The sequence below is a fragment of the Amia ocellicauda genome, chromosome 18 (genome assembly GCF_036373705.1).
Source record: "Amia ocellicauda isolate fAmiCal2 chromosome 18, fAmiCal2.hap1, whole genome shotgun sequence".
In the NCBI taxonomy this organism is placed as follows: Eukaryota; Metazoa; Chordata; class Actinopteri; order Amiiformes; family Amiidae; genus Amia; species Amia ocellicauda.
Genome location: NC_089867.1, coordinates 26,717,209 through 26,743,822, shown reverse-complemented (window position 1 = coordinate 26,743,822; position 26,614 = coordinate 26,717,209). Strand labels below are relative to the sequence as shown.

Genomic DNA, 26,614 nt, shown 5'->3' with positions numbered 1-26,614 from the left:
ATAGCGGCCCGCGGGCCAAATCCGGAATGGTTATTTCAGTCAAAGTTGCTCTTCTATCAGCTTGAATCAGTCGGCCCATTCTCCTCTGACCTCTAGCATCAACAAGGCATTTTCGCCCACAGGACTGCCGCATACTGGATGTTTTTCCCTTTTCACACCATTCTTTGTAAACCCTAGAAATGGTTGTGCGTGAAAATCCCAGTAACTGAGCAGATTGTGAAATACTCAGACCGGCCCGTCTGGCACCAACAACCATGCCACGCTCAAAATTGCTTAAATCACCTTTCTTTCCCATTCAGACATTCAGTTTGGAGTTCAGGAGATTGTCTTGACCAGGACCACACCCCTAAATGCATTGAAGCAACTGCCATGTGATTGGTTGATTAGATAATTGCATTAATGAGAAATTGAACAGGTGTTCCTAATAATCCTTTAGGTGAGTGTATACACCCTGCCTCCGCCTCAAGGTTCATTGTTTCTTGGATTGTATACAAAACAATGGTCTCCAAGTCACTGTGCCTCTGCCTTAAGGCTCGCTGTTTCTTGAGTATACAGGCCTACAGCTATTGTATTTTCAATACCTGATCAACAGATGTATCAGTATGCATGGGGTAAATTCGACTCCTACAGCTGGATTTGCTGTAACCTATTGTCTATCAAAGATACAAAGGGGTTCTTCCAGCTCTCATCTCTAGTTCTTTTCCTTACTTCATGTGAGAGGAGCTCCGGGTTAACCTGTATTTATTTTTTGTATAATAAACTGTTACTACTTCATCGGTGTATCCTGAGATTTACTGAAACCACTACAAGCCATTTATATGGCAAGCCGTTGTGACATTTAATCCATAATTCTTGATATCAACAATTCAATTTCTGATATCAAGAATGATCTGGTATTGTGGATATCAGAAATTGAATTCTTTATCAAAAATACATAATAATTAACATCCGTTGACGTGTAACTTAACCTTTTACACTCCACCCCATTATTTTCAGATCATTATAAATACATGTATCAGATATGTTTATCAAAATAGAAATAATTAAAATATATAAACTAGAGACCAGGAAGTTTCAAACAATGTCTGATTCATGTATGTCGGGTCTTCCTACCCTGAGCTGCAGAGTGTACAGGACTGATCTGCATCTGCTCGAGTTTGTCAGCCGATCAGCCCTTATGGCCACAACTTGTTCTTTTCTAAACCCTGTCTACAGAGCACGGTGGCCCCCCCACCCCGTGTCATATATATATACACACACACACACAGACAAGAAATCAATGTTAAGTGGTCTAAATTTTTGCCAGCGCTGTATATATATATATATATATACACACACACCCCCATATGTATTGGTAAAATGTAAATCCACATGGAGTGTAATTTGCTGTCTTAATAAGCTGAAGGATACAAACATTGGATGCAATCATCCTAGAGAGTCTTCATGCTCAGAGCGTCCTCTTTCAGGGAAGGGTTACAAATCACCCTAAAAAAGTGTGAAACGCCCTATTAAACAACAACCTCACACCATTTTATTGAACTTGTGTCGAAATGCACATATATATAAAAAAAATAACAACATGATAGAAAATGACCATTCAGTTGAGAGATCATAACTCCTCTTTTCCATTGTGAGAGTCCACTGCTGCACTGATGGCAGCTTTGTTGTCCTGGGCTCCTAAATCTGCCGTCTGCGGCTCTGAAGAGTCCGAGCTGTTGATGGTGGACGGGTCGGAGACGGACGCCGTCTCTGCTGCTTCAGACCCCGTCGCCGAGTCCATTTTGCTCTGCTCTGTGCTGATCTGTTGCTCCGGCTGCTCCGCTGGGGGCTGCTCTGTCGGATCTGGCTGCTCCGCTGGGGGCTGCTCCGCTGGGGGCTGCTCCGTCGGATCTGGTTGCTCCGCTGGGGGCTGCTCCGCTGTGGGCTGCTCCGCTAGGGGCTGCTCTGCTGGGGGCTGCTCTGTCGGCTCTGGTTGCTCCACTGGGGGCTTTTCTGGGGCGCTTTCTTTAGCCGATCCCTGGAACTCCGCATCAATGGGACTGATGAGCATCTTCAAGAGATCTTCTGCTTGGATCCGCTCCTTCGTGAAACAAAACCAAAGTGAAGGAACTCTCTTTACCCAATCTCCTGTCCTCTGCTGTGTCCACGGCACCATTGTGGAAATGAATCTTTCCTCTACTACTGCTATTGCCAATCTCTACCATTGGCGACTATGCCTGCCTCGACCTCCTTGCCCATAGAGATGCCAGAACCGTTTCTCACCACATTTCTCATGTGCTTTACCAGCTCCATTATGGAGTCTTGTGCTGTATGTTGTACTTCCTGTTAATTTACTTCATTCTCACTGTTGTGTGGTTTTTTTTTTAAATGCTTATATATTCTGATAGGCTGACCAAGATAAGGCATTTGATAATCAATACATTCAATAAATGAGTGAGGCAACAGGTTGATTGATCAATACATTGTCCCATTTCATCACTCAATAGCGGAGTCAAGACATCACTTAATTATTTAGAATTTTTCAATTGATTACCGTTTCTCCCGTGTTTAATGTGAACACGGGTTCTTCAGACATGCCTCACTGAGCCTGTGATTTTGTCCTCTCTTGAATTTGTACTCCTTGTTAAATTATATACAGTGCATAGCTCTGATGTTATTGTTGCACAAACTTGTTTGCATCTAAGAAAATGCAAACAATGAACTTATTCCTTTGTTTCCTGATTACTTTACACAGAACAATGCAGACCTCTCGGGCGATGGGTGACAGACGTACCTTCTCCTTGTGTCGGGGGTCCAGTGTGAACCAGAGGGCCACTGCACAGCGCTGCCCCCTGGTGACCGCTCTCACCCCGTGGGGGTTCTCCTTCCCGGCCCCGAAGCCCACGACTCGCCCGCATGTGGGTCTGACCTCCGCCTGCAAGACAGCGTGCTCTGAAACCCTCTGCTCCGTCTGATGAATTACAGTCACCGTTGTGCCATCTCACTACACTGTGTTGTTAAGAACTTATTTTATAGTACATTGATTATAAGTGTGTTTAGTCTGCTGTGCTAGATCACTGCCACACTGTAGACCAGTGGTGTCCAACCCTGGTCCTGGAGAGCTCCAATCACCAAATCACCAATTTCTAAACACTTTGGGAACATGTGCGAGTGATTAATCAATTTAGCAAGTCAACCCAGGGGATTCTTCCCTCAGGAGGCTGCAGGTATTCAGATAATTGCTCCAACAGTTTCTGAAGAACTGAATTTACCACATGCTTCATTGATCACAGTGAAATACTTCCAGGTGTTTATAAATTGGTGATACAAGGGTTACCTCTGAAACCTGCACGGATTAAAGCATCACCACATGCATGTAATCATTCCAGGACCTGCGCTTGTAAAGGAGGGTACATTTCAATGAATCACTCACTGTAACAGTCTTCGCATCCAGTTCAGTGAAGATGAAATTGCCTCCTTCAAAGTCGTCATTGAGGTACAGGATAGCGCTGAAATACAGGGAGAAATGAGGCAAACGGCTGGTTGATTTGCTCTACTTTTGGTTTAAAATGTGCCATGTACTTTTAACCAGTGCTTCTCTCTTAAGAGTTGATCATTCACAGTTTAGGAAAACAAGCTGCTAAAAAGTCAAGCAATATAAAATGGATGTAGAATTTTAGAAGTTACCCTGTATATTTAGAGCATAAATCTTTTTGCTCCTATTCTGTCGGCTCTATGGTGTTTTTACCTGTCTTATAAGCTATACACTGTTATTAACAGTACTATTTGGGCCATCTGGTGCTGTATCTCACCCCACTGAATTGCTGACTTTCCTAATATGGTCTAGACTTTGTTTGTTGTACCACTCTGCAATATATAGCCTGCTCACTATGTATTTGTTTTCCTGCTCTTGGTTCGAATGCATGTGACCTCAGACAAAGGCATCCGACACATACATTCATTCATCAATTGAGCCCAGGGGTACAGTGAACAGGTATTTGTATTTAATCTGGGTGTGTTTTTTCCAGTGCTGTTCCATGTCGCATCTACTTCGTTTTGCCATTCTTTTCCACCTAATGCATCATTGTTTACCATACCTTTCCATGCTGTACAATGGTTTCACTCTGCTGTCCTGGGGTTTGTACCATGGTAAACTACAGCAGGCTTTATGAGCTGTCTGTCGATTCCTACCTGAAGTCTCTGTATGTGTATGCAGGGGGCTCTTTGATGCAGTCCATGAGTTCGGAGACCAGCTGGCAGTTGTCCACATGGACAGGGTGGCTCAGGTCTTCCCGGCCCTCCTGTTTCTCTGCAGTGAAAGAGTCCATGATTTAGTCTCCTTTCACAGTGCTGGCAGAAGGCTTTGCTGGAGGTGGAGACAGGTCACTTGTCTTACCTTTTCCCCAGGTACGTGCGTAAGGGTAGCAGAGAGTACATATCGTGGTTAACATTTAAAGGCAAGTGGACTAAATGGTTTCCTTTTGCGTTTGCTGTTTGATCATCTGTCACAGTGAATGGGACGCTTTACACAATCAGTGACCGTTGTGCATTTATTCTAGATTGGACTTGCTTGTAACACCAGATAATTTCACACTCCAGTCAGGTTTCGTTCTCCTTGATAAAAATAGCGATACGCTTTTGGATCTGAAGACCTCAGAGTTGAAACCTCATTCCCAGCATTTGCTCACACAGAAACAAAAACGGCCACGTGAACTATTGAGTGTTTCTCCTCTTTCTATGGTTTGTATGACTTAGAAGTTCACTGCTTGACATTTTGAAGTGTGCAAATTGTTCGACACTAGAAACTATGAATGTTTAAGACTCTGAATTTAAACTGGAGTGGTGCTCCTGCCTGATTTAGTCTTAGTCTAAGTGGCACTCGGAACAAAGTGCCGCTGGTCCGAGTGCGCTCACCGTCGATGGCGGAGCGGCACACCAGGTGGGTGTAGGAGAAGTAGAGCGGGGTCTCCAGGCGGAAGTAGGACTCCAGGACTGTGCGCACCTTCTCGCTCACGTCAAAATACAGGCGGGCGCTCTTCAGGGACACCTTGCCCTCTTGTCCCAGCTGCAACAGGACCGGCAAGAAAAGAAGGATTACTGTCCAGCTCCCCCAGAACACTTAACACAGGTCACAGTGCTCACCTTCATATTTACGACTACAGTTATTTGTATGCATTGCTCAGTATTAAGTCATTCACTACAGAATCATGGTGTGCTATATTTGATGTGCAACCTGAAGTATAGCACCACAGCCAAGCTTCTGTCCTTTTTAGACCGTTATTATTATTCATTCATTCATTCATTTGGCCAAAAAGAAGAAGAGATGAAGAATTTTGAATATTCAGTATAAATTATGTAATTGTGGAATATTACATTTTTCTACAAGTTGTTTAAATACCTTTTTTTCTAGGACTGTTTCACCTCTAGTGCATCAATGTTGTACTTATCTCTATATATAATTTTGTCCTAACAGTATGTTTGTTTGTGAGCGGACACAGAGGATGGTCTCCATTTGAGGTCAAGAGTGGCCAACACAGTGAGTGAAATACAATGCAAAAGGTCCACTATTCGTAATATTGCCCCTGTAGAGGGAATACCAGGCCATCGCAGTTTGAATAAGTAACCCCAGACATTACAGCTGCAATACAGCAGACTTTGACATTAAAAAAAGCGATGTGAATGCTGTGACTCAAGGTTTGGCCACCAGGTGCCATTAAAGTACACACTGCACATTATCAGTGGTCAAAGCTTGTCATCTGTCCTTTCTGCTGTTATATTTGATGTGATCATATCCTTTGTCGTGGTCCATCTCCTGTCTCTCATTGTTTTTATTCTCTTTCTCCCTGTTTGTTTCTGTTGGATTTGTTTTTTCATGGCCTTTTCATAATTAAAATGATACTAATGTCAGAGCTTGCCAAACGAGCTGCACTAAACTTCCTAAATGATTTATATAGATGTACGAAGTGGCGTAACAATGTAAACGGGACGTCTTACCTTCAGAGCCTTGTGGACCGTTACTCCCTGGAACATCTCGCTGGGGGTGTGAGGGGAAGGCCTGCCCCTGTAGCCATCACCTTTGAGGGCAGCAGCCTGGGAGCACAAGAGTAAAAGTAGTATCCTAACGTGTTGTGATTGATGAATAGATATAGGGTACAGGTTTGATTTGGGCTAGCCCTTTGTTTTCATTTAACTTACGATGGAAAAAAAAATGTTTTGACATTGACTGAACAATTTTGCAGAATGACCGGTTTCTCTGCTGCACCTACAACCCAGACCGACAGCTCTGGCCTCAGGGGGCCGATGGAATACATATTCGAAGGTGCCAAAGATGCCCTGTGCGTGTGGTCCGTGTGTGTCGGGCTCTCACTCACATTGGAGAGGCGGTGGAGCTCCCTGCACTCGTCGTCTGTGATCACGTCATCCAAGACCACTCGCTGGGAGCCGTTGAGGCTTTTGGAAGCCATGGTCACCTTGATGTTGTCGTACAGCACGTTTCCACCTGGAGAGAGAGATCGGGACGAGGGTCAAGGGGGGCAGGGAGCACTAGTGTAGCAGGAGGGGCTTCCAACACTTCAGCCATCCAGACAGATCTGATGACACAAACACAGCTCAGACACAATTACTCAATTATCGTTTCTACGGGTGTGAGCGTCTGTGTAGATATCACGGTCTAGCTGACGACACCAGAGACGCACATGTAGTGACTTGTTAACTTCCTTCTGCCTTTGAGGACTAGTTTCAGAAACAGAGAGGTGTTTAGATGCTTTCACTCTCCTGTCTTACCTTCTCTCACCAACTTGGCGATATCCGTGGACTCCTTGGTCTTCTCCTCCACCAGAGTCTCTATCTCCTTCATCAGATTGCCGATCTCCTCTGTGATCCTGGCCGCCGTCTCTCTCTCAGCCCTGCAAGAAATCAAAACGGGTCCTAAATTAAAAGGCAAAGGATGCAGTGTTGGTTTCTGAAGCTCAATAAACACAGTGAATGTTTCACAGACTATTTATGATACCACACAGTTTGCTGCTGTCAAAATGGCTCATGCACATTGTGCTCCACCTACTTCTAACATAACTTCAGTGATTTGTAGTAACTTTACATCTGTGCAGCAAGAAAAACTTACTTCTGTTTCTCTCTCAGCTTCGGAGGCATTATATCAATAGGAGTCCAAGCGTCCTAAAGAAAAGGCATAATTAGATCAAATAATTTAGAGGTAGAAATACTTTCATAATTTATATTCTGATGTTGCAAGAGCAGCTTTCTTCTACGAGAGGATCCTTATTTATTGTTTAAAGGCTAAGCTGTTTAAAGTGGTTTCCCTAGCGTGTGTTATTTATGTTCATGCATGGTACACACGTGCACGGTCTCTCACTGATGTGGCCGAAATCTGATCAAATTGAGGTGGAACAGATTGGGTGAAAGGAGACGTATTTTGCTGCAGAAAGAGCCAAACTCATTGGAACAAAGCGGCTGTGTGAAATGTAGAGAAGTTATCTAATTCAGATTTTCACTGAACACCTTCTCTTGGTCACTGAATGGACTTGAACGAACAGAGGTGGTACACAAAAGAGAATATCTGCCTCCTGGTAACACTGTTGCTTACTGAATGAAAAATGAGACCGTACAACTAATAATGAAGTCTTACTGCAAGACATTAGGAGTGAAGTTACAGCAAACCAGCAGAGATTCATTTCTGATCGGTTAGTGATGAGGTCGGAAGTGGATATTATTTTGGATTCCATACGAAATGCTGAATACCCAAAATGATTTCACTCACCGGATCCACAAAAGTGATTCCAAAGATTTCGTAACCAAAATACAGCAGCTCCTTCTCCAGCAGAGACTGCTGAATGTGCCGCCGGACACTCTGGGAGGAAACAGTTGATGGGAGATTAATGACTCTGTTGGGATTTCACCTTTTTTCAGATCATCAAATCTTAGATTTAAACTTAGATCTATCTGATAATGAAATACACAAGGCCATACAAGGCAGATCAGAGAAGGTCTGGGCACTATTCATGAAATCAGAGGAACGGCAGAGAAAGGGGGTGAAGTGACTGGATGAAAAAAGCAGTTTGGATGGACGAAGATTATTATAATTTTAAAATGAATAGGTGGTTACTTTAAATTATTGCTTTTATAGAATGCAAATCATAGTGAACTCCACACTTCCAACCAAACAAGCAGAGAAATACAGTAGTATATTCGTTGTACATTCAAGGGCATCATGAATTATGAATTCTGGGACAAATCATTTGATCATCATCTGGTCTCAATCACAATTCAGGACGCTTCAAATTTGCGATTGGTGGCCGGATATCTGGTTTGATTTAATTTTAATAGTTGCTTTAATAAAATAAAGATTTATGGTTTCCTTAAATGGATAGTAAAGCATCCACAATGTCATTGTAACTCTAGGCTGTTAATTATTGCTTCATAAATCAGCAATCTCACCTCCCTGGCAGATATCAGCACGGCCCTCTCCTCTCCCAGCACCGCGGAGTAATAAGCCAGGTTCTGATTCATCACTTCTTCATTGGGGTAGAAAAGGAGGTATGTTTTGGCACACTCGATGGCCTTCTCGTAGTTTTCACCTGAAATATAAACCATGCATGTAGTAAATACGTACGATAAAGGCAGTGTGATATTACCTACATTTACCATGGTCAATTATAGTGTATTCATTGTAGGCATAGGAAGGCATGGTGGAACAATAGACAGTGAAAGCCACAAAAATCCATCGTCAAATGCAGAAGACATTGTTGGTGGTACTATTTCTTCAGGGTATGTGCAGATCATCTTGTTTTATGTGTGTATTTACATCACTAACCCTTGTGATTGCTCGTTGTGTTGAAGGAGAAATTATTACTCCACTCACTGACGTTTTGAATATTCTCGTCCGTCTCCCACAACACACTGTTTAAAGGGCACTACTGGGTTGTGTGCCATCTTCCCTCCACACCTCAAACAAGCCCACTGCTGAAGAAGGTGTCAAACATGAAGCGGTTCGCTGTTCATATGGCGTCAGCGCGGTGATAAGTAACTCACTGTTGTAGTACGAGAACTGGAGGTGGTTGAAGTGGGCCGGTAAGAAGTCCTCCACAGGCTTGTTCTTGCCAGATTTCGTCGCCAGCTCCACAGCGCAGTTTTGCTTGCAGTTCAGCGTCTGCATATAGTGGTCTGTGGTGAAGACAAGGAGAGTTTAAATATATCTCTGTCATTCAAGACGTTATACAGTTCAAACTCTACACCTCAGGTTTAACGAACAGGTTAATTCAAATCGAAAGTCACAGCAAATTGGCTATAATGAGCCGTGTCTTTGCGATGGTGGGCAATTAACACAATCCCACATTCCTGTGAAAATCATTTTAAACATCCTACGCTCTGAACGGTCAGCCACATTATAACGCTCTCACAAACACATGGGACACAAGTTACATGCAAAACCGCATGCATCCTGAATCAACTCCATGCTGTGACATCTTCACTGAGATGGGATTTCAAATTGGGGGAATAAAAATACAGACAACTGTTGATTCCATTTCTTATCTTTTGGTAAGCTGTACTTGCCTGTGATCGACAGAAAGAGATCCGCGCTGTACTCTAAGTAATTGTAGCCGTCGTAGTCATAGACTCCCTCGCACAGCGCGCGGCACTCCTGATCCGCCGTGAAATATTCCTCCACCGCCGCCTCAAAGTGATCGATGGCGGGAAGGAACTTGTCGTTCGTGTAGAACCTCACGCCCTTCACATACTCCTCCTGAAAACACGCACAGCTGGTAAAGTTATGGATCGAAAGCATAAAGAAACACTGCTGCTGCTGCGGATCATGTTCAGTGCTCACGCAGCCCTGAATGTCATTCGCCAGCAACGCCCGCGTGTTTTCAGTGTGTTGAACATGCTGCCTAATCAACTGCAATCGAAGAGGCCTCTGATGTTTCTTTCTGTATTCCTCATGTTTCAAAGCATTTCCTCTGCGTTTTCCGCAGGCCTGGTTGCCAACCTAGCGTTTCATCCTGACCAAGGTGTTCAACATTTGTGTTTCCCCCCCCAAATAAAACAGTGGTGATTCGGAAACTTCAAAAGGATTCCTTCTCAATGTGTCTGTAGTTCTATTACACCCTGCTTTATGGTGGATGTGTGTGGCTTTCTCTCACCATGTGGGTCCGTGTCTCCAGGTCTTTGAAGTCGGTGTCCTGAACTCCAGCCATCATCTTGTAGTACTCCAGGTTCTGCCTCATCTCCAGGTGGTCAGGGTTGGCCTGGTAGAAGGTGTGTGCGGCCGCCACTGCCTTGTCCAGCCTGTTGATCTGGGGAGGAGGGGGAAACAGCACACAATGCACAGTGCCATCAGTTGTATGCTGCGGGACATGTTTCCTAAAAAGGCTTGTGTTTTTAGTAGGAAAAAAATAAGTTTTATTGTTTCCTGCTCATTAATTTTAATGGTGTAACAGAGGAAAAATTTCACACAGGAAAAGAACATCTGAAAAACTGTGCCGTGCGATTCGATGACTGTAGGTGTAAAAACCCAACTGTCCGCCACACCGTTAAACTACAGTCCACCAAGACAGACGCCAATCTACACAGCAATCCACCACAAAGGGCTCGTCACGCTGATGAATGAGAATCGTCTGTTTTGCAAGTTTTGAACAATTAATGCTTTGATGCTTAAAATACAATTTCTTCGTTTTGGTAGATAACTGCATAACATATTAAACTCCATGCAAAATTTGTTCTTGGGGGAACTGAAACCCAGAAAACTTCTGAAAGGGTTTTTTTTTTGGTAATTTATTTTTCATTATGAAAACAAACAAAATATGCTTGTATATGATTTGCTTGATCCATTTGAAACTTTCCTGACTTGGTTTTGATTGATATAATCGACGTGCTCATGTGATCTACACGTGTAGAGACGGGGTGGCCGGTCGTTAGTCGGAGGGAAACGACGCCTGTCTCTTTAAAAGCTGTAGACGTTGTGCAGCTGCTTGGTTTCCACCGAACGACGTGGCACCAAAATCTCATGCGGGGGGTGGGGGGGCTGAATTACATGTCTTTAAAGAGCACATGACCAATGCTCGGTTAATCAGTTTGGGATAATGGTTTAAGTTATTCTTAATTGCAGTTTTAGACAAAGGGACTGTATTTCTACATTAGAAGCTGGATGCACAGGAGCTGCACGCCTGCACTCTCTCTCTCTCTCTGCAGATCAGAGTCGTTTTCCACAAGTTGCAGCACATGAAGACTTGTTTGTGTCCAATGGGACCCGTGTCATTGTGCATCTCTTGCTCTTTAATATCAACTACAGCATGTTGTTCAGTGCACCGCAGTGCATTCATATGGGGCGTCATTGCATGACTTTTTATGCAGTTTCTTGTAACGTTTTCAGGCACAAGTAACAGACTTGCAACTTCAGCTAAACTACACTTTCGACCATGTATCCACAGGTATCCATGTTCTATTCCAAAGAATAAACGTTTTGTATCGTGTTGGTTATTACATTGTTATTATTGTGGTTATTGATATTTACCTTGAAGTATGCGACCTGCAGGTAATTGTAAGGGCTCCTCTTCTGAAACTCCAGCTCGACCTCCTCGCTGATCTTGTGCAGAGACGGGGGTCCCAGCTTCTCCAGCTCGCACGTCTTTATGCAGTCGGCCCGCTGCAGCACTTTCTGGAAGAAGCCCAGGTCCTCCACGGAGCCGGCGCCTGGCAGGGGGATCCCCAGGCCGGGGATGGGCTCCCCAAAGGCGGTGCGGTTGGCGCACTGGAGGCGGCACTGCGCCTTGGCCCGCCGGATGAAGCCCTTGTTCCTCAGCGCCCGCTCCATGTTCAGGATGACCGACTTCCAGTCCCCCTTGTAATACGCCTCCACCGCGCCGTCGAAGAGCAGGTCGTAGGGCTCCAGCGGGGCCCGGGTGTTCAGCTGCCCGTCCATGAGCGACGCGGGCAGCAGCGAGAGGGCGAGCAGGACGGGGCCGAAGAGCCGGGACATGGTGGGGCCTCGCCGGTGTCGAGCGAGCAGCTGCGATGCGTCCCGCCGTGGAAGGATCCTGCGCTCCCGGCCGGGCAGAGGCGCACGTCTGGGAGGGTGGAGTCAGCGGAGCCCTCCCCAATCTCAGTCCACAGCCCGGGGCGTGAGGGGCTGCCGGGCCGGCGCTGTAATCCCAGATATGCCAGCTAGTCTCAACTATCAGAGCATCACTGGTCATAGAAGTAACATTTGCCCAGAATTGCAAGTGATATACTGGCCTGCTAAAGCAATTATTATTATTATTATTATTATTATTATTATTATTATTATTATTATTATTATTATATATTCTTAGCAGAAAAACATAAGCGCATTATAAAAGTGCAATGCGATATAAAATTACAGATCAAAACATTGTACAAAGTTCAGAATTACACAAGTGCATTAGAAAATATTACAATACTAATACCAAAGTGAGCTTTTACATAGTATATCATCTATTCAGTTTAATTTTAATTTTGCAGGGAACGTTAAATATGTATATATGTATTGAAGTAAATTAATGTTGGTATTGCTTAAGTAATGTAACTTGAGAAACATATATATTATACATTTTTAAGTTACATTACTTAAACCAAAATTAATTTACTTATGGCGTGAAACAACCAATATATATATATATATATATATATATATATATATAAGAAAATTAAATTTTGTAGCCGCACTCTCACTTATTAGTTATTTACACCGGACTTTTATAATATTACAATTTCATTTTATTGAATCACTCACAACGCTGTGTCTTCATCAGGTAGCCTTATATATATATATATAACTTAATGGTTTAAATGAGATAGGGGTGTGACAGTGTGACAGTGATGCACATTGTGCCGGATCTTGTTTAGACGCCTTGCTCGGTTTGAGACTTTAAATTCTCTTCATCCACAAGAGGGCACTCACACTCAGATTCACATAGGAATACAAGTGTAGGCTCCATATTATACATTAATTTAATGATATAAATATAAATGTAAATATATACGATACACATGCAAGTATCTCTCTCTCTCTCTCTCTCTCACACACACACTATATATATATGCATTAATTTATTTTTCTGCAGCCAGGCTTCCACTACATTACCTGACCACAAGAATATGTTCATGCAAAAGAAAATGCAATATTCGCTCTCGACAACTCCATCTGTCCTGTCAGTTTTGTAGATCATACACAGATGGTGAGCTGTACACATCAGTTTTGAAACACCACCTCTCACACTGGAGTGTGGCCTGTTGCCTTAGGATGCAGATAATTGGGTTTGGTGTGCTGGCACATTCCCCAGGAGAGGAACATCCAGGCAGTGCGGCGGCGCTGGGCCCCTCCAGCTGTCTGTCTGCACTGCCTGGACATTCCTGGGTCCTTTGAAACCCTCAGTTAGGCCCTCCGTCCATCCATCCATCCGGCTCCTTGTACTGGTCTGAGATGAAGGCGTTTCCTCCCTTGTGACTGCTTGGATTCACATGAACCATATTATTATGTGTTTGTTTGTTTATTAGCAGCTGCCCTGATCCAGAGTGACTCAGTTTACACAAGAAACATTTGAAAGCAGTACAAAAGTGCAGTACACAGTTATTATTATTGCGCCTGTTTTCGAACTGGAAGAAAACATTGGGCTGTGATGCAGCCTTGGTTCTCTGAAGGAAAACAGCCAGCAATTTAACAGCAAGGTCATTTAGTTCATTTATATAGAAGAGGACATCCTGTGAGTTGGCAGCACATTGTGTGCGGTACTTGTAATCTTTTCAGACAGTACTTGTAATTTAGTCCTTTACTCTCCTGTAAGATTGCACTTTACAACGTTTTATCATACTTCTTGCCTTGTACTTTCAGTATGTACTTCAGTACGGATTTTCCCTATGATCCCTTTCCCCTGGCCCTTGTCTGCTCTCAGCTTTTACAATCCAGGATGTAAGACCTTATATATTGTATTCACTTGTGTAAATTGGAATTTGTACAATGTATTATGCTCTGAATTACCCTGTATTATGTAATCTGAATTTGTAATGTTTTATGCCTTGTACTGAACTGTATTTTTACACTTTGTATTGCGCTTATATTTTGTAAGTTGTATAAATAAATAAATAAATTAATTAATAGTAATAATAATAATAATAATAATAATAATAATAATAATAATAATAATAATAATAGTATAAAGCCTGGACGTGGACAGGGCAGCCTCAGAGAGAAATGGATCATCATCAGTCTTTTATGCATTTCACATTTCTACTATTCAGACTATTTCTTCCTTCAGAAAAACTCTTTTTGTGACTGAAACAACAACTCATTGATGACTGCAGTTTGTGTTTTAGTGTACAATGTTAGATGTATTAATGATTATGAATAATATTATTACTTTTTTTTGTCTTGATGAGCTGTAATCATTTATTTAATATGTAGGAACTAACTGAACAAATGAAATGTTTATTCTCGTTGTATGTACGTGTTGTTCCAATGTTGTCCTGTTTGTGTTCAGGCGGTGTGAGGCCGCCTGGCTGTGAGCGGAGGACCCGCCGCACGGTGGCTCTGCGCCACGGCAGTGCGCATGCGCAGACTCGGAGTTTTAGCGACGGTGCTTTGGTGGACAAAACAGAAAATAAAATGGAGAAAGACGTGTCAGTGGCGCAGACAACCACGATAGGTAAGGTTAGATAGGTAAGATTTTTTGTGAAATTGCTGAGCTGTATACACATGTGGTATGTAATACTGACTGCAGAATCGATCCACCTTGATCTCCAGCTACACTTAACTTTCAAGCTTATACAGCTACAATATCATCTGGATTGCAATATAATTTTATTTTAGACGCCATGAAACTTTCTCAGGTGTTTTTGTTCTCCGTGAATCATTGCACAACACAGGATGGAGACGAGCAGCACTTCACAGGACAGTGAACACCATACAGGCAGTGCGTTAATACTTCATAAACCCCATTATTACATGAGTGCGATTTATATAGCAGCGTATCTGACATGACAGAGCAGAATACATAGTTCATTTTCCGTAAGAAGACATGGGGTTACATAAGACAAACCGGTTCTGTCAAATTTCTCAATTTGTCAATTTCTTTTTCAGAAGGCTTCACATTGGATGAGATATTGGGACATGGAAGTGTGACTGGAAAAACTTCTGTTATAAGTTATACCCCCAAAAATCTGAGCAAAGCTGTGTCCACTATGTTAAATACAGTGTGGCACACACCCAGACTGTACGCATCAATCCAATCAAAGTGCGGCGCAGAATGACGCACAGAGCGCACACCTGTATTGCAGATGTTTTGTAACTGCCAGATGCGCCGTCATGCGTCACAGTTCTGCTGAACCCGGCACTCGCATCGCTTCACACAGCGCGGACAGAGATAAGATAATGTGAAATACTGAACAACTTAATCGTGTTTCATCTCAGGACTTGTTTTCAATATAAACGAAACGCTAAAGCTTTCGATTTCGAAGCTAATTTGACCCCAATTCACAACCCAAAATAGTGCATTGACCACGCAGTGTGTACGGACAATAGAGACTTGAAATGAATGCGACATAGCAGAACCATTCACCCCCCTGAGTGTTTTCCATATACTTTAATATAACTGTTTGGCTTTTTGAAATTGGGGCTGAACTTTTCCCTTTCTGCTCCAGTTGTCCTTGCTATCAGGATGAGCAGTTGGTCAGTTTTGCTATTAGCTACAATATTAATATAATACATAAGTGCTGTAGACCTTGTCCACATCCACGTTTCTGTAAATGAAAAACAATATTGCAGTTTTCTACGAAAAGGACAGACAAGATGCTAACATCCTCAGACAAAAAAAAACATTTAAAGCAATATGAGGAACATTCTAAATGTAGTCACATTATTTTATTATTATTATTATTATTATTTTGTAATTAATGGCACTGCTGGGCTGGACTGTAAATATGACATTACTCAATTAAACACTTGCATTATACTTGTTTTATATAATCTGCAAAGTATATGAAGCTTGTCTTTCTAGCTGTTCTAATTTAAACATATTTAAATTACAATAATGCAGAATCAATATTGACGTTAAGTAAAAGCCTAAAGCTCAAATAAGTCAGTGGCGGCAACAGTCACTCATTTGTCCACCAGAGGGGGCTATTCCCCGGCGCTGAGAGCCAGCCGGGCAAGGGTTAACTAGCCCAGTTTAAATAATAACAATACCTTAATAACCAAGTTAAACTGTTTCATTACTAATAATGAACTCTGCATGAAATTGCTGTAGTTCCAGTGAACATAAAACACCAGCTGGAAATGGCCTTTCCAGGGGAGGGAGGGGGCCACAGTTATTTTGCATTGAGTCTGTAAAGCCCTCGGTATAGGGAGAGTCTTGATGTTGTTGAATGTTTGGTCAATGTGTGTTTGGGGGTAAATCTGTCGTCTCCATTGCCCCCCCAGCGGTGGCTTACCTGAATCTGATATTGAGGAATCCTAATGATTCATATGTTTCTGTGCCGTATATATTTTGTTTGTCTTTTGTGAAGGGAATAAAAACATTATACATACATAGATGCATATGCCGGTTTGCAGATGCAGTGTGTTAATACTGTTCATAATTGCCCTGCTGTGTGAGTTATGCTGCTGAGAACGATCGGTGCACGTCGACACAGACTGCGCTATTCTAGCGGTGCTGTTTCACACCCTGCCTGTGCTCTTTATGAAGTGGCTCTTGTGGAGACCAGTGGCAACCCGACCGGCCTGCAGCTGGTGAGCTCTTACCAGACCCACCGCGTGGGCGACCCCATGGACCTCGTGGCTTTGGCACAGCAGGTTCAGAAGGTGAGCTACATTAAGTATTTGACCTTGAAACTGATAAAGAAGCATCACGGCGGTCTGGTGTGCGCGCTTCTCTTTAGCTGTGGTCTCATCTTGCAGCATGCCATGTTTGTTTGTCGCTCCACAGAGAAGTGTGGACCACGAGTTGTACAGTTTACATTTCACACCAGAGAGGCTGTATATCATTGTAAGCAAATGCTTTTTTCTTTCTCTTCTTTTCGTAGGCTGATGACTTTGTTCGAGCCAATGCGTGCAACAAGCTGACCGTCATAGCAGAACAAATCCGATACTTACAGGAGCAAGCGAGGAAGGTATAGAACAAAGTGTTTTCTGCACAAATAAAATGGTTATAATATAATTTGATTCAAAATGAAGTATACACGTGTCTAAATTGTTTAGCCTGGCCGACCTGAACAGACACAACACCAAGCACAGAATGGAGCAGGCTCAAATACAACATTATCTGGTAGCCTGTCCATGTTGATTAGACTGCTAAAACATTATATTGAAACGACAGGGATGGAATTCCTTTGCAGATAATCAAATCTGATAATTACATAATCCCTATACTTTCCAGGGCAGCCATGTTGGTAGGGCAGGGCTCTTTAGTGAGGTACTTTTCATTATCGTGTCACAACTGAAAAGATGCAACCTAAGTGACAGAGAATGTTTTAGTGACTGAATACAAGCACTGACTATGTTTTTTATTTTAGTTGTAAGTCCAATGCTGATATCAGCTTGCATATCAAAGGGGACATGTCCATGTGTCTGTGGTCTCTTTGATGTTTCACACAGATCCTAGTTCTTCAGCTATAGACACTTAAATTGCAGTAGTATCAACAACACAGGCCTGCATGAATGTCAGCTGACATCTAGAGAAGGATTGCTTTTGACTTGTAAGTTTAAAAAATGGCCAGGCTGTGACAAATGAGAGGGAAGAAATAGATGCTTCTTTCTTAGAAATCTGATGTAACACAAGATAATGTGTATTTTCCGTGCTGTTTAATGGTCTTCACTGTTAGGAGTAAATCGTGTAAAAAGGTAGTGGAAGCCATTGAAAACATTTTGATGAATAAGGCTCTGATATCATAACAAAAACAATGCATTCCTGTCCCTGTATTTCAGAGAGATTTTTATCCCCCTGTAGCTCAGTCATATATATATATATATATATATATATATATATATATATATATATATATATAAATACAGAAGGAGATGAGCAGTGAAGCCAGGATACAAGTCTTGTGGTCTGTTCTTGAGTGAAGCTGAAACAAAAGACAGAGCCCCGGTCCTGCTGTCCTTCTCAAACTTGTCTCTTGTGTGTCTCTGTCAGGTTTTGGAAGACGCTAAGAAAGATGCAGATCTGCACCACGCGGCCTGCAATGTGGTCAAGAAACCGGGGAACATGTATTACCTGTACGTGCGGGAGTCCGGACAACGCTATTTCTCCATCCTGTCCCCAAAGGTAAACTGAGGGCCCAGTTCTGGTAACCCAAATTGGGTTGTTATAATAAGTAATTCCCCAAAAAATGCCATACTCCTTAGTACCCATAAGAATAAGAATTGACGTCACGTGTTTGAGCAGTACCAGAGGCATCAGATAAAAGCTGAGAGAGGTCCAGTTGTCAAAACATCCTCCGTCTCCAAAATCCTCTATAGGGATAAAACCACATCTGTCATTGTTATTCTGCTGTATCAAGGATTCCTTCACTGTGAATTGTATTTGATTAGCTTTTATTCACAGGGTGTCTTCCTCCCCCATTTTGCACCACAAAGCCAAGCAGTTTTACTGAATGTTTGGTTAGAATTAGGGGTTTCTGCTTGTTGTGATTGATACAGATGACAGCATTACAATTTTATTACAAGTGAAATAATCCTGATTGATGCCACTGACAACAGATGAAAGGTTCAGCTAATAATGTATGAAGCAGGTAATCGGATACAATGAAATGTTACAGTAAGATACCAGTTTTGCACAAACTCGTATTTAAATAAGACTCCCTTTGTGTGCATGGCATTCTGAGGATTTCCATACTTTGAAATTCTGCCTAATTTGTAAAACAAAAACAAACCTGAAATTTACTAACAGCTCAGTGGTTTGCATTTGAAATGGAGTGATCAATGCAATACAAAATCCATCGTGAAAAATGCTGAAAATCCAGAGGATTAAAAATCCACAATAATACTCAGTTTAACAATCTTGTTGCTGGCCATCGTATCATTTTATTCATATATATTTCTCCATAAGGGCTTGTGATGGATGACATTGTTACTACAGAAGTGTGCCGTTCTCACGCGTCTCCTGTTGGTCCACAGGACTGGGGGGACAGCTGCCCACACAAGTTCCTGGGTGCATATAAGCTCCAGTACGACATGTCCTGGACTCCGTCCGAGGAGGTGGAGAAAAGAGACTCTGAGATCAGCATCATTGACAAACTGCTGACCCAACAGACTGCCCTGCCGCCCTGTTCAGAGCCCAACTTCCAGGGCATCTCTTGACCGGAACGTTTGGAGTTTGCTGATTAAAGGGGACTAACTGGGTTTTCAGTCTTTAAAAGGGACGAGAAATGCATTACCAAACCAACATGAGATATCGGTTTGTATGTTGTATGTTTTCTGAACTCGTACTCTGACCTGGACAACTGTGGGTACATAATAAATACGCTGTGTTAGATTTGATGACTTCTTAATCCATAATTATTCCATAACCAACCGATTTAAATTCAGGGGGTTAAGATCAAATGAGCCTTCAGTGACGAGCGAATGACACTTATACTGGGGCAGTGAAAGTGCCGTGGTAATCTTCATGCCTAGTTAAAACTGTGTGTGTGACCTGTAAAATTACACTAATTCACACTAATTTCAATTTACAATAATTGTACCAGTAAATTAAGTCAAAATGTTTTACATCCTGCATCTCTTGGACATTGTTTACAACATCTACACAAACATTTGAAACAGGATGATCTCATTTCATGGTTTATAGGCCACCCCTTTGAGAAAAGTGATGGAAGCCCTTGAGTAGTGTACTAGTATACTAATACTATACTATTTATGTACTATTTTGACCCAGTATACTTTTTGTACACTACTTTGTCATAAGGGAGTTCAAAGAAAGATTTGTAATATGACTGTTCACTTCAACTTTATCAATGTGTAAATTTATCAGTTTGGATTTATTCTGCACCTAAAATATAAAATTTGTTTTTCTAATATTTAAACAAATTGCGTCTGTCACAATTATGTAGTATCAAATACTGGAAATGAATGGAAGTGAATTTAAGTGCATACCATGACCTTAACGAGGTAAATAGTTAATGTATAACAGAGTGAATGAAATATTACTTGTAAATCTCTCTCTCTCCATGTATATATATATATATATATATATATATACACTCACCTAAAGGATTATTAGGAACACCATACTAATACTGTGTTTGACCCCCTTTCGCCTTCAGAACTGCCTTAATTCTACGTGGCATTGATTCAACAAGGTGCTGAAAGCATTCTTTAGAAATGTAGGCCCATATTGATAGGATAGCATCTTGCAGGTGATGGAGATTTGTGGGATGCACATCCAGGGCACGAAGCTCCCGTTCCACCACATCCCAAAGATGCTCTATTGGGTTGAGATCTGGTGACTGTGGGGGCCAGTTTAGTACAGTGAACTCATTGTCATGTTCAAGAAACCAATTTGAAATGATTCGACCTTTGTGACATGGTGCATTATCCTGCTGGAAGTAGCCATCAGAGGATGGGTACATGGTGGTCATAAAGGGATGGACATGGTCAGAAACAATGCTCAGGTAGGCCGTGGCATTTAAACGATGCCCAATTGGCACTAAGGGGCCTAAAGTGTGCCAAGAAAACATCCCCCACACCATTACACCACCACCACCAGCCTGCACAGTGGTAACAAGGCATGATGGATCCATGTTCTCATTCTGTTTACGCCAAATTCTGACTCTACCATCTGAATGTCTCAACAGAAATCGAGACTCATCAGACCAGGCAACATTTTTCCAGTCTTCAACTGTCCAATTTTGGTGAGCTTGTGCAAATTGTAGCCTCTTTTTCCTATTTGTAGTGGAGATGAGTGGTACCCGGTGGGGTCTTCTGCTGTTGTAGCCCATCTGCCTCAAGGTTGTATGTGTTGTGGCTTCACAAATGCTTTGCTGCATACCTCGGTTGTAACGAGTGGTTATTTCAGTCAAAGTTGCTCTTCTATCAGCTTGAATCAGTCGGCCCATTCTCCTCTGACCTCTAGCATCAACAAGGCATTTTCGCCCACAGGACTGCCGCATACTGGATGTTTTTCCCTTTTCACACCATTCTTTGTAAACCCTAGAAATGGTTGTGCGTGAAAATCCCAGTAACTGAGCAGATTGTGAAATACTCAGACCGGCCCGTCTGGCACCAACAACCATGCCACGCTCAAAATTGCTTAAATCACCTTTCTTTCCCATTCAGACATTCAGTTTGGAGTTCAGGAGATTGTCTTGACCAGGACCACACCCCTAAATGCATTGAAGCAACTGCCATGTGATTGGTTGGTTAGATAATTACATTAATGAGAAATTGAACAGGTGTTCCTAATAATCCTTTAGGTGAGTGTATATATATATATAGAATGATGGGTTATTATACAAATTATAGGCTATCATTATATTGTATTATTGCATTATACACACTTCTCACACAAATAGTTCAGCATGATTTCCCAGTGTTTGTAAGGGGTGTGTCATATCACCTTTATGATCAAAGTAAAATGTTAATAGTGAATGTAACTGTGGAATTTCCAATGCCCATACTTTTAATTAATTTGTCGTGCTGCAGTTGTCTCCGTAATTCAGAGAGTAATATTAAAATAAATATTAATAAGCTGTAACTAATTAGAAATTCATGGCCTATCAAAAACAATGACACCGTAGAGACGGATCTTACTTCAGATACGCTGAGGAAGGAGTGTTATTATTCTGTAAAAGTGCTCTATTAACCTTTAATAACTCCCAGTCATTACAGCGCTTCTACTAATCATTCTTTATAGACTTAAAATAGATCATATTCACTTGTCATATTCAATTGTTCAAGTCACACGAATTCAATTAATTAGCTTTCTGTTATTAAAGTCACCTTGGGGACAAGAAACTAGTGACAGAACATGAATGTTGTAATAATAATAAATTAGGGGAAGAGAAATGAAATCTGTGGGGACAGGGGCTTCTTTCTGAAGCCGTGAATACCTACTGTAACTGAGATCATTATACAGAGACCACAGGAAGGACATTTCATCCACAACGTGCGTGTGATCTGGATCTGCAAGCCCTCCTGTTAGATTCTGATATTTACTGTAAATCAGACATGGACAAATACCAAGCGTGACAATTATATTTAAGCTGAATACATACTCCCGTGGATCCGTGGATGCTGAAAGAAGTGTTCTTCGTATGGGGATGTGATCACAGAATAAATGAACAGGGTAGGAAACACCGTTGTGCTTAAAATATATAAAGCACTAGAACTTTTCTTTCATTAAATTGTGTGTGTTCCTTAGGTAAGCATTTAATCATCATTATTATCATCTCTTACTGCTTGAAATACATTCTTTATTTTCTGATTTCAGGATCTTCTCATTTAAATAATGTTCAGGGATTTAAAAAATCTCTTCTGTTGACAAGATGCATGAGTTCCCGGTCATTTACTCAGTTTGTATGACTACTACAAATTATTAATAAAAAGCATGATTCATTTTAGCATATATACGACTAAATATAACGTTCTGTTATTGGATGTGCTCAAGTGGGTAATAGGATGACTAATTAAGATTATTAAAGTGAGCAATGAGTGTTAATGATTGATCAATAGGTGTCTAAACGAGGCACGATTTAGGCCTCTTGGACCCGGAGGACTGAAATACAGATGAAGAAACACTATGCATAATATATAGTCTTTCTTTTTAAGATGAGACTACCATGTTCAGTCATAATTTAAATAAATACAAGTTAAAAAAAGCATATTTGAAGGCAGTTTTATTCAAGAATAGTTCAGCTTTTACATCTTTCAGGTGTCAGAGGTGAGATGAAGTTGCATAAATGTAGCTCAGTGCAGATGTGATGTGAAACAATGACCTAACAATGACAAAAGTGCCCTGCAGAGTCAGGCCTCCGGACTTGGCACTGTAACACTGTCCAGGTCCGTAATGCTTTTAAGGTACGAGTTGATGTAAGGCAAAAGGTTCCAGCTGTCGGTGGCAATGTTCACTCGAGCCGCATCCTCTGCGTTCTTGATGTCAAACAATATATGAAACTTGGGGGGCAGGAACAGCAAGACTTTATAGTGCTCTTGACTGGACTGTGCCGAGACCAGGTAGCGATGGAAGTGGGACTGAACTATATCGCTTAGAGGCTTTTCCCCAACTTGAAAACAGAACAGGCTGATGGCAGATTGGCTAGATTCCCTGGAGGACATGGCTCTCCAAAGCTGATCGAAGAGCCGGCCCCTCGCTTCCAAAGACCAGCTGACGGGCACAGGCAACGGGAGGAACACGTCCGGGAACGCCACGGGAACATCGGCCAGCTGGGTGCGCCAGGACAACCCGTCCTCTGTGGAGAATATGGCGCTGGCTCGAAGCACCATGGGGTACGGCTGCCGAGGTGTCAGTGTGAGAGAGACCACGGGGGGCTTCCTGTCCTTGAGCAGGCAGGGCACGTCGATGTCCGTCACTTCCTCGTAGTTGGAGTCGGTCAGCTCGAAATGCAGGCAGATACAGAACAGCTTGTGGTACAGAGCTTCCACTTCCCCGGCAAAGGTCAGGTGGAATTTCAGGACGATGTCGGAGGAAAAGCCAGGGCTGAGGAACTGGTCTCGATAGGTTTTCAAGTAGTCTTCAACCCCGCTGTGCTCAGATCTGCTGTTCTGAAGTTCGCTGGCCACTCCGTTCAGTTGGTGCTTAAGAAGGTGCAGCACTGGGCCCCTGGTGGGATGGATGGTCAAGCAGCTGGAGAGCTCCTCACTCTCAGCCATGAGGGACGAGAGAGACCTGACCTTGGCCTGTCCTCCTTCTGGCCCCTTATCCAAGACTCCGGAGAGCTTTTCTCTCGACAGGTTCGTCAGCAGCGTGTAGTAGAATCGCGCGTGGTCCTGGATGTCCATGTCCTCGTAATGGTGCATAGTGAACTGCAGGAGATCGGACAGCTCGATGAACACCTGGTCCAGCCCGGGATGCCGCAGGAGATGGCGGCAGACCGCGAGAACAGCGTTGCCCATTCGCCAGTCTCCCGATCCACACAGGCCCGAGCTGGCGAGGAGATTGAGGAGGAAGCGCACGGTGGTCTTCTGAGAAACCTGGCTCTCCTTCGCTACCCTTCCCAGGACTTTCAAGTGCCAGCAGAGGCTTTGGGTCGTCATCTGGGACAGAGGCAGCTCCACAATCTGGGTCTGCAAGGCTTGCAGCAGTCTGATTGGCCACCCAGATTCCGGCAAATTCTCCTGGGTGCGGTCAATCAGGTTGATCATGTTGGGTGCCAGCTGGCTCTGCCTGGAATAGAGTTCGCAGAGGCTCTTCGTCAAGTCACTGGTGAATTTCTCATTGGGATAGAAATAATAAAGGAAGGTGTAGGCGGCTCTGAAGAAAGTTGCTGTCACCTCTCGGGTGCCGTAGTTGTCTACAATCTTCCAGAGGGCCATCAGGTGATCAAACAGGTAGCCCACTCCTTTCTCCACCTCGTCTTCGTCGGCTTCCAGGTAGACCAGGCTGAGGAGGCGCAGTCGGCGGAGCATGGTTCCGCTGTCATTGAAGACGGTGGGCAGGAGGGAAGCAGCCAAGCGTGGCGTGACCAGCACAGGCAGGCTCTCCTCCCCGTTGCAGGAGATGGGCCGGTTCTCTGGGAAGTGGAGGATGCAGTCCATGCAGAACAGCTTGTGGGCGGAGCTCAGCAGGGGGTGCTGGGCCATCCCCACCAGGCGCTTGAGGAGGAAATTCTCGTCTTCGGTGGTGAAGAGGCTATCGGTGAAGGTGCCTTTCATGAGCAGCGTGGAGTGCAGCAGGGATATCTCCATCGTGCCGAAGAGACGCAGCAGCTGAGACTTGAAGAGGGCCGGGGACAGGGCCTGGACCATGACCACCACTTGGATCAACTCCCGCAGCAGGGCGGACTGGGAGACGGCGGTGAGGAGGTACGACTCCTCCAGCAGCAAGGAGACGACCGACTTCAGCTCTCTGGTCTCCGCGCTGGTCTGAAGCACTGGGATCTGCTCTGTGCTGCTCAGTGGGAAAGGAGGCAAGGGCTTCTCCATTACCTTCCAGACAAAGCCTTCGTTCCCAGACAAGAGGTTCTTTAAATCGCCCTCCGCGATGGCCTTCTGCCGGGACAGGAGGTGCACGGCGTTCTTCAGCGCCACCGTGTACAAGAGGGCGTACGCTTGGTGCAAAGTGCTCGTCTCCTGCTGCTTCAGGAAATAAAGGGCTTCCAGCTTCTGGGAAAGCAGTCCAGGATAGCAGGCTTCCATCTCCCGCAGGCAGTCACAGGCCAGGGCTCGGAGGGGCCGACAGGTGATGCTGTCCTTATGATCGTTGGTGTCCTGGACAGTCTGGATCAGGAGGTCCAGAACGCGCTCCGCCACCTTCACTTCCCCCTCCCCCGTCGCAGAGGACGTGCATATGAACACGTTGGTGATGGCCAACATCAGATGACACTTGAAGTTCACTGCCTTGTGTGGAACTTGTGCATAAATGGCCATCAGTGCGGTGCAGGTCTCCTCTCCTGCTGAGCTGAATGGACACAGGAGAGTAGGGTACTCCTGCAGGAGGGACAGCAAGAGCACCTGCGAAACAGAAGCACAAGTCATATTTATTTCTCACAAAGTTGTTTCAATATAAAAAAAAATCAGGATATTTCATGTTATATCAGGACTGTGTCCCATACGTGTTCAATATAAATATCAAAGTGGTATACCATCTGATTACATTCACCATTAAAAGACAACTACCTTGTTTATTTTTTGGTGCACTAATTTCCTACAATTCAATGTGTGTTGCATGTTCCAATCTAACTAAACTAAACTAGAACTAAAGTTAAGCTGTGCAGCACCTGCACATGTATTTCCAATTTTAAAAATAGTCTTCACAATTAACACTTTCATTAAGGAAATCTAAAAGAGTGCATTTCACCCAGTCTTGCATTAGCATCATCCACCGTGCTCTCAGAGCTCCTCAGGGCGCTGGAGGACACACGCACATCTGCGCCCCGGGTGCGGTACCTGGGTGCTCTCCGCCGCGCGCTCGTCCCGCAGGCCCCGCAGCAGCTCCGCGAGGAAGACGTCGGCGCTCGCGCGGCTCAGGAAGCGGCTCGGGCTGCGCGAGAAGGAGGCCACGCGCTGGAGCCAGGGGCTCGGGGGGGCCGCCATGGGGGGGCCGGGGGGCCGGGGGGCCGGGGGGCACCGACTCTCCGTCACAGAGCGCCACACAGCCCGGGCAACACTGCGTGCATCTGCTGCAACACACACCGCAGAAGATGAACACATGAGCGCGTTGTCTGCTCGCCTGCAGCCGCTGCGTGAAGCGCTTTCACCCGCCGCCAGCGAAGCGCAGCTGAACGACACTTTATTTCTGCATTACTGACCCTCATTACAGTCAGGCTGCAACACTGCGTCAGCTACTTTCCATCCTTCACCACATCCCATCTCACTTGGGAAGGTAACAGCATCAATAATAATAATAACAATAGAATGTAATGATTCTTTAAAAATATATATAGAAAGATCTTTTACCGCTATTAAATGGCTGTATTCTCCAGTTCCGGTTTCGAT

The 26,614-nt window shown here is 43.7% G+C and overlaps 3 protein-coding genes across 4 annotated transcripts; 1 reads left to right on the top strand and 2 right to left on the bottom strand.

Moving 5' to 3' along the window:
- Positions 1-1,508: 1,508 nt before the first annotated feature.
- p3h1 (prolyl 3-hydroxylase 1) lies at positions 1,509-12,058 on the bottom strand. Its single transcript, XM_066690753.1, has 15 exons — positions 11,504-12,058; positions 10,134-10,286; positions 9,547-9,736; positions 9,025-9,156; positions 8,431-8,570; positions 7,754-7,843; positions 7,100-7,152; positions 6,763-6,884; positions 6,351-6,478; positions 5,974-6,069; positions 4,894-5,044; positions 4,171-4,288; positions 3,413-3,488; positions 2,774-2,914; positions 1,509-2,080 (listed from the first exon to the last, which is right to left on the bottom strand). Exons 1-15 carry the CDS (start codon positions 11,966-11,968, stop codon positions 1,610-1,612), a joined length of 2,526 nt encoding a protein of 841 aa, XP_066546850.1. The 5' UTR covers positions 11,969-12,058; the 3' UTR covers positions 1,509-1,609.
- A 2,468-nt stretch (positions 12,059-14,526) lies between these two features.
- On the top strand, positions 14,527-19,483 carry c18h1orf50 (chromosome 18 C1orf50 homolog). Of its 2 annotated transcripts, none has more exons than XM_066690966.1 (5): positions 14,527-14,651; positions 16,689-16,804; positions 17,026-17,112; positions 18,138-18,269; positions 19,121-19,483. In XM_066690966.1, the coding sequence occupies exons 1-5, from the start codon at positions 14,612-14,614 to the stop codon at positions 19,301-19,303; spliced, it is 558 nt and encodes a 185-aa protein (XP_066547063.1). In that variant the 5' UTR covers positions 14,527-14,611; the 3' UTR covers positions 19,304-19,483. The 2 variants fall into 2 exon arrangements, with proteins under 2 accessions (XP_066547063.1, XP_066547064.1); XM_066690967.1 differs by having other exon boundaries at positions 14,552-14,665.
- A 3,338-nt stretch (positions 19,484-22,821) lies between these two features.
- Positions 22,822-26,614, bottom strand: ap5b1 (adaptor related protein complex 5 subunit beta 1). The gene is made up of 2 exons (XM_066690883.1): positions 26,066-26,614; positions 22,822-25,630 (listed from the first exon to the last, which is right to left on the bottom strand). Exons 1-2 carry the CDS (start codon positions 26,327-26,329, stop codon positions 22,964-22,966), a joined length of 2,931 nt encoding a protein of 976 aa, XP_066546980.1. The 5' UTR covers positions 26,330-26,614; the 3' UTR covers positions 22,822-22,963.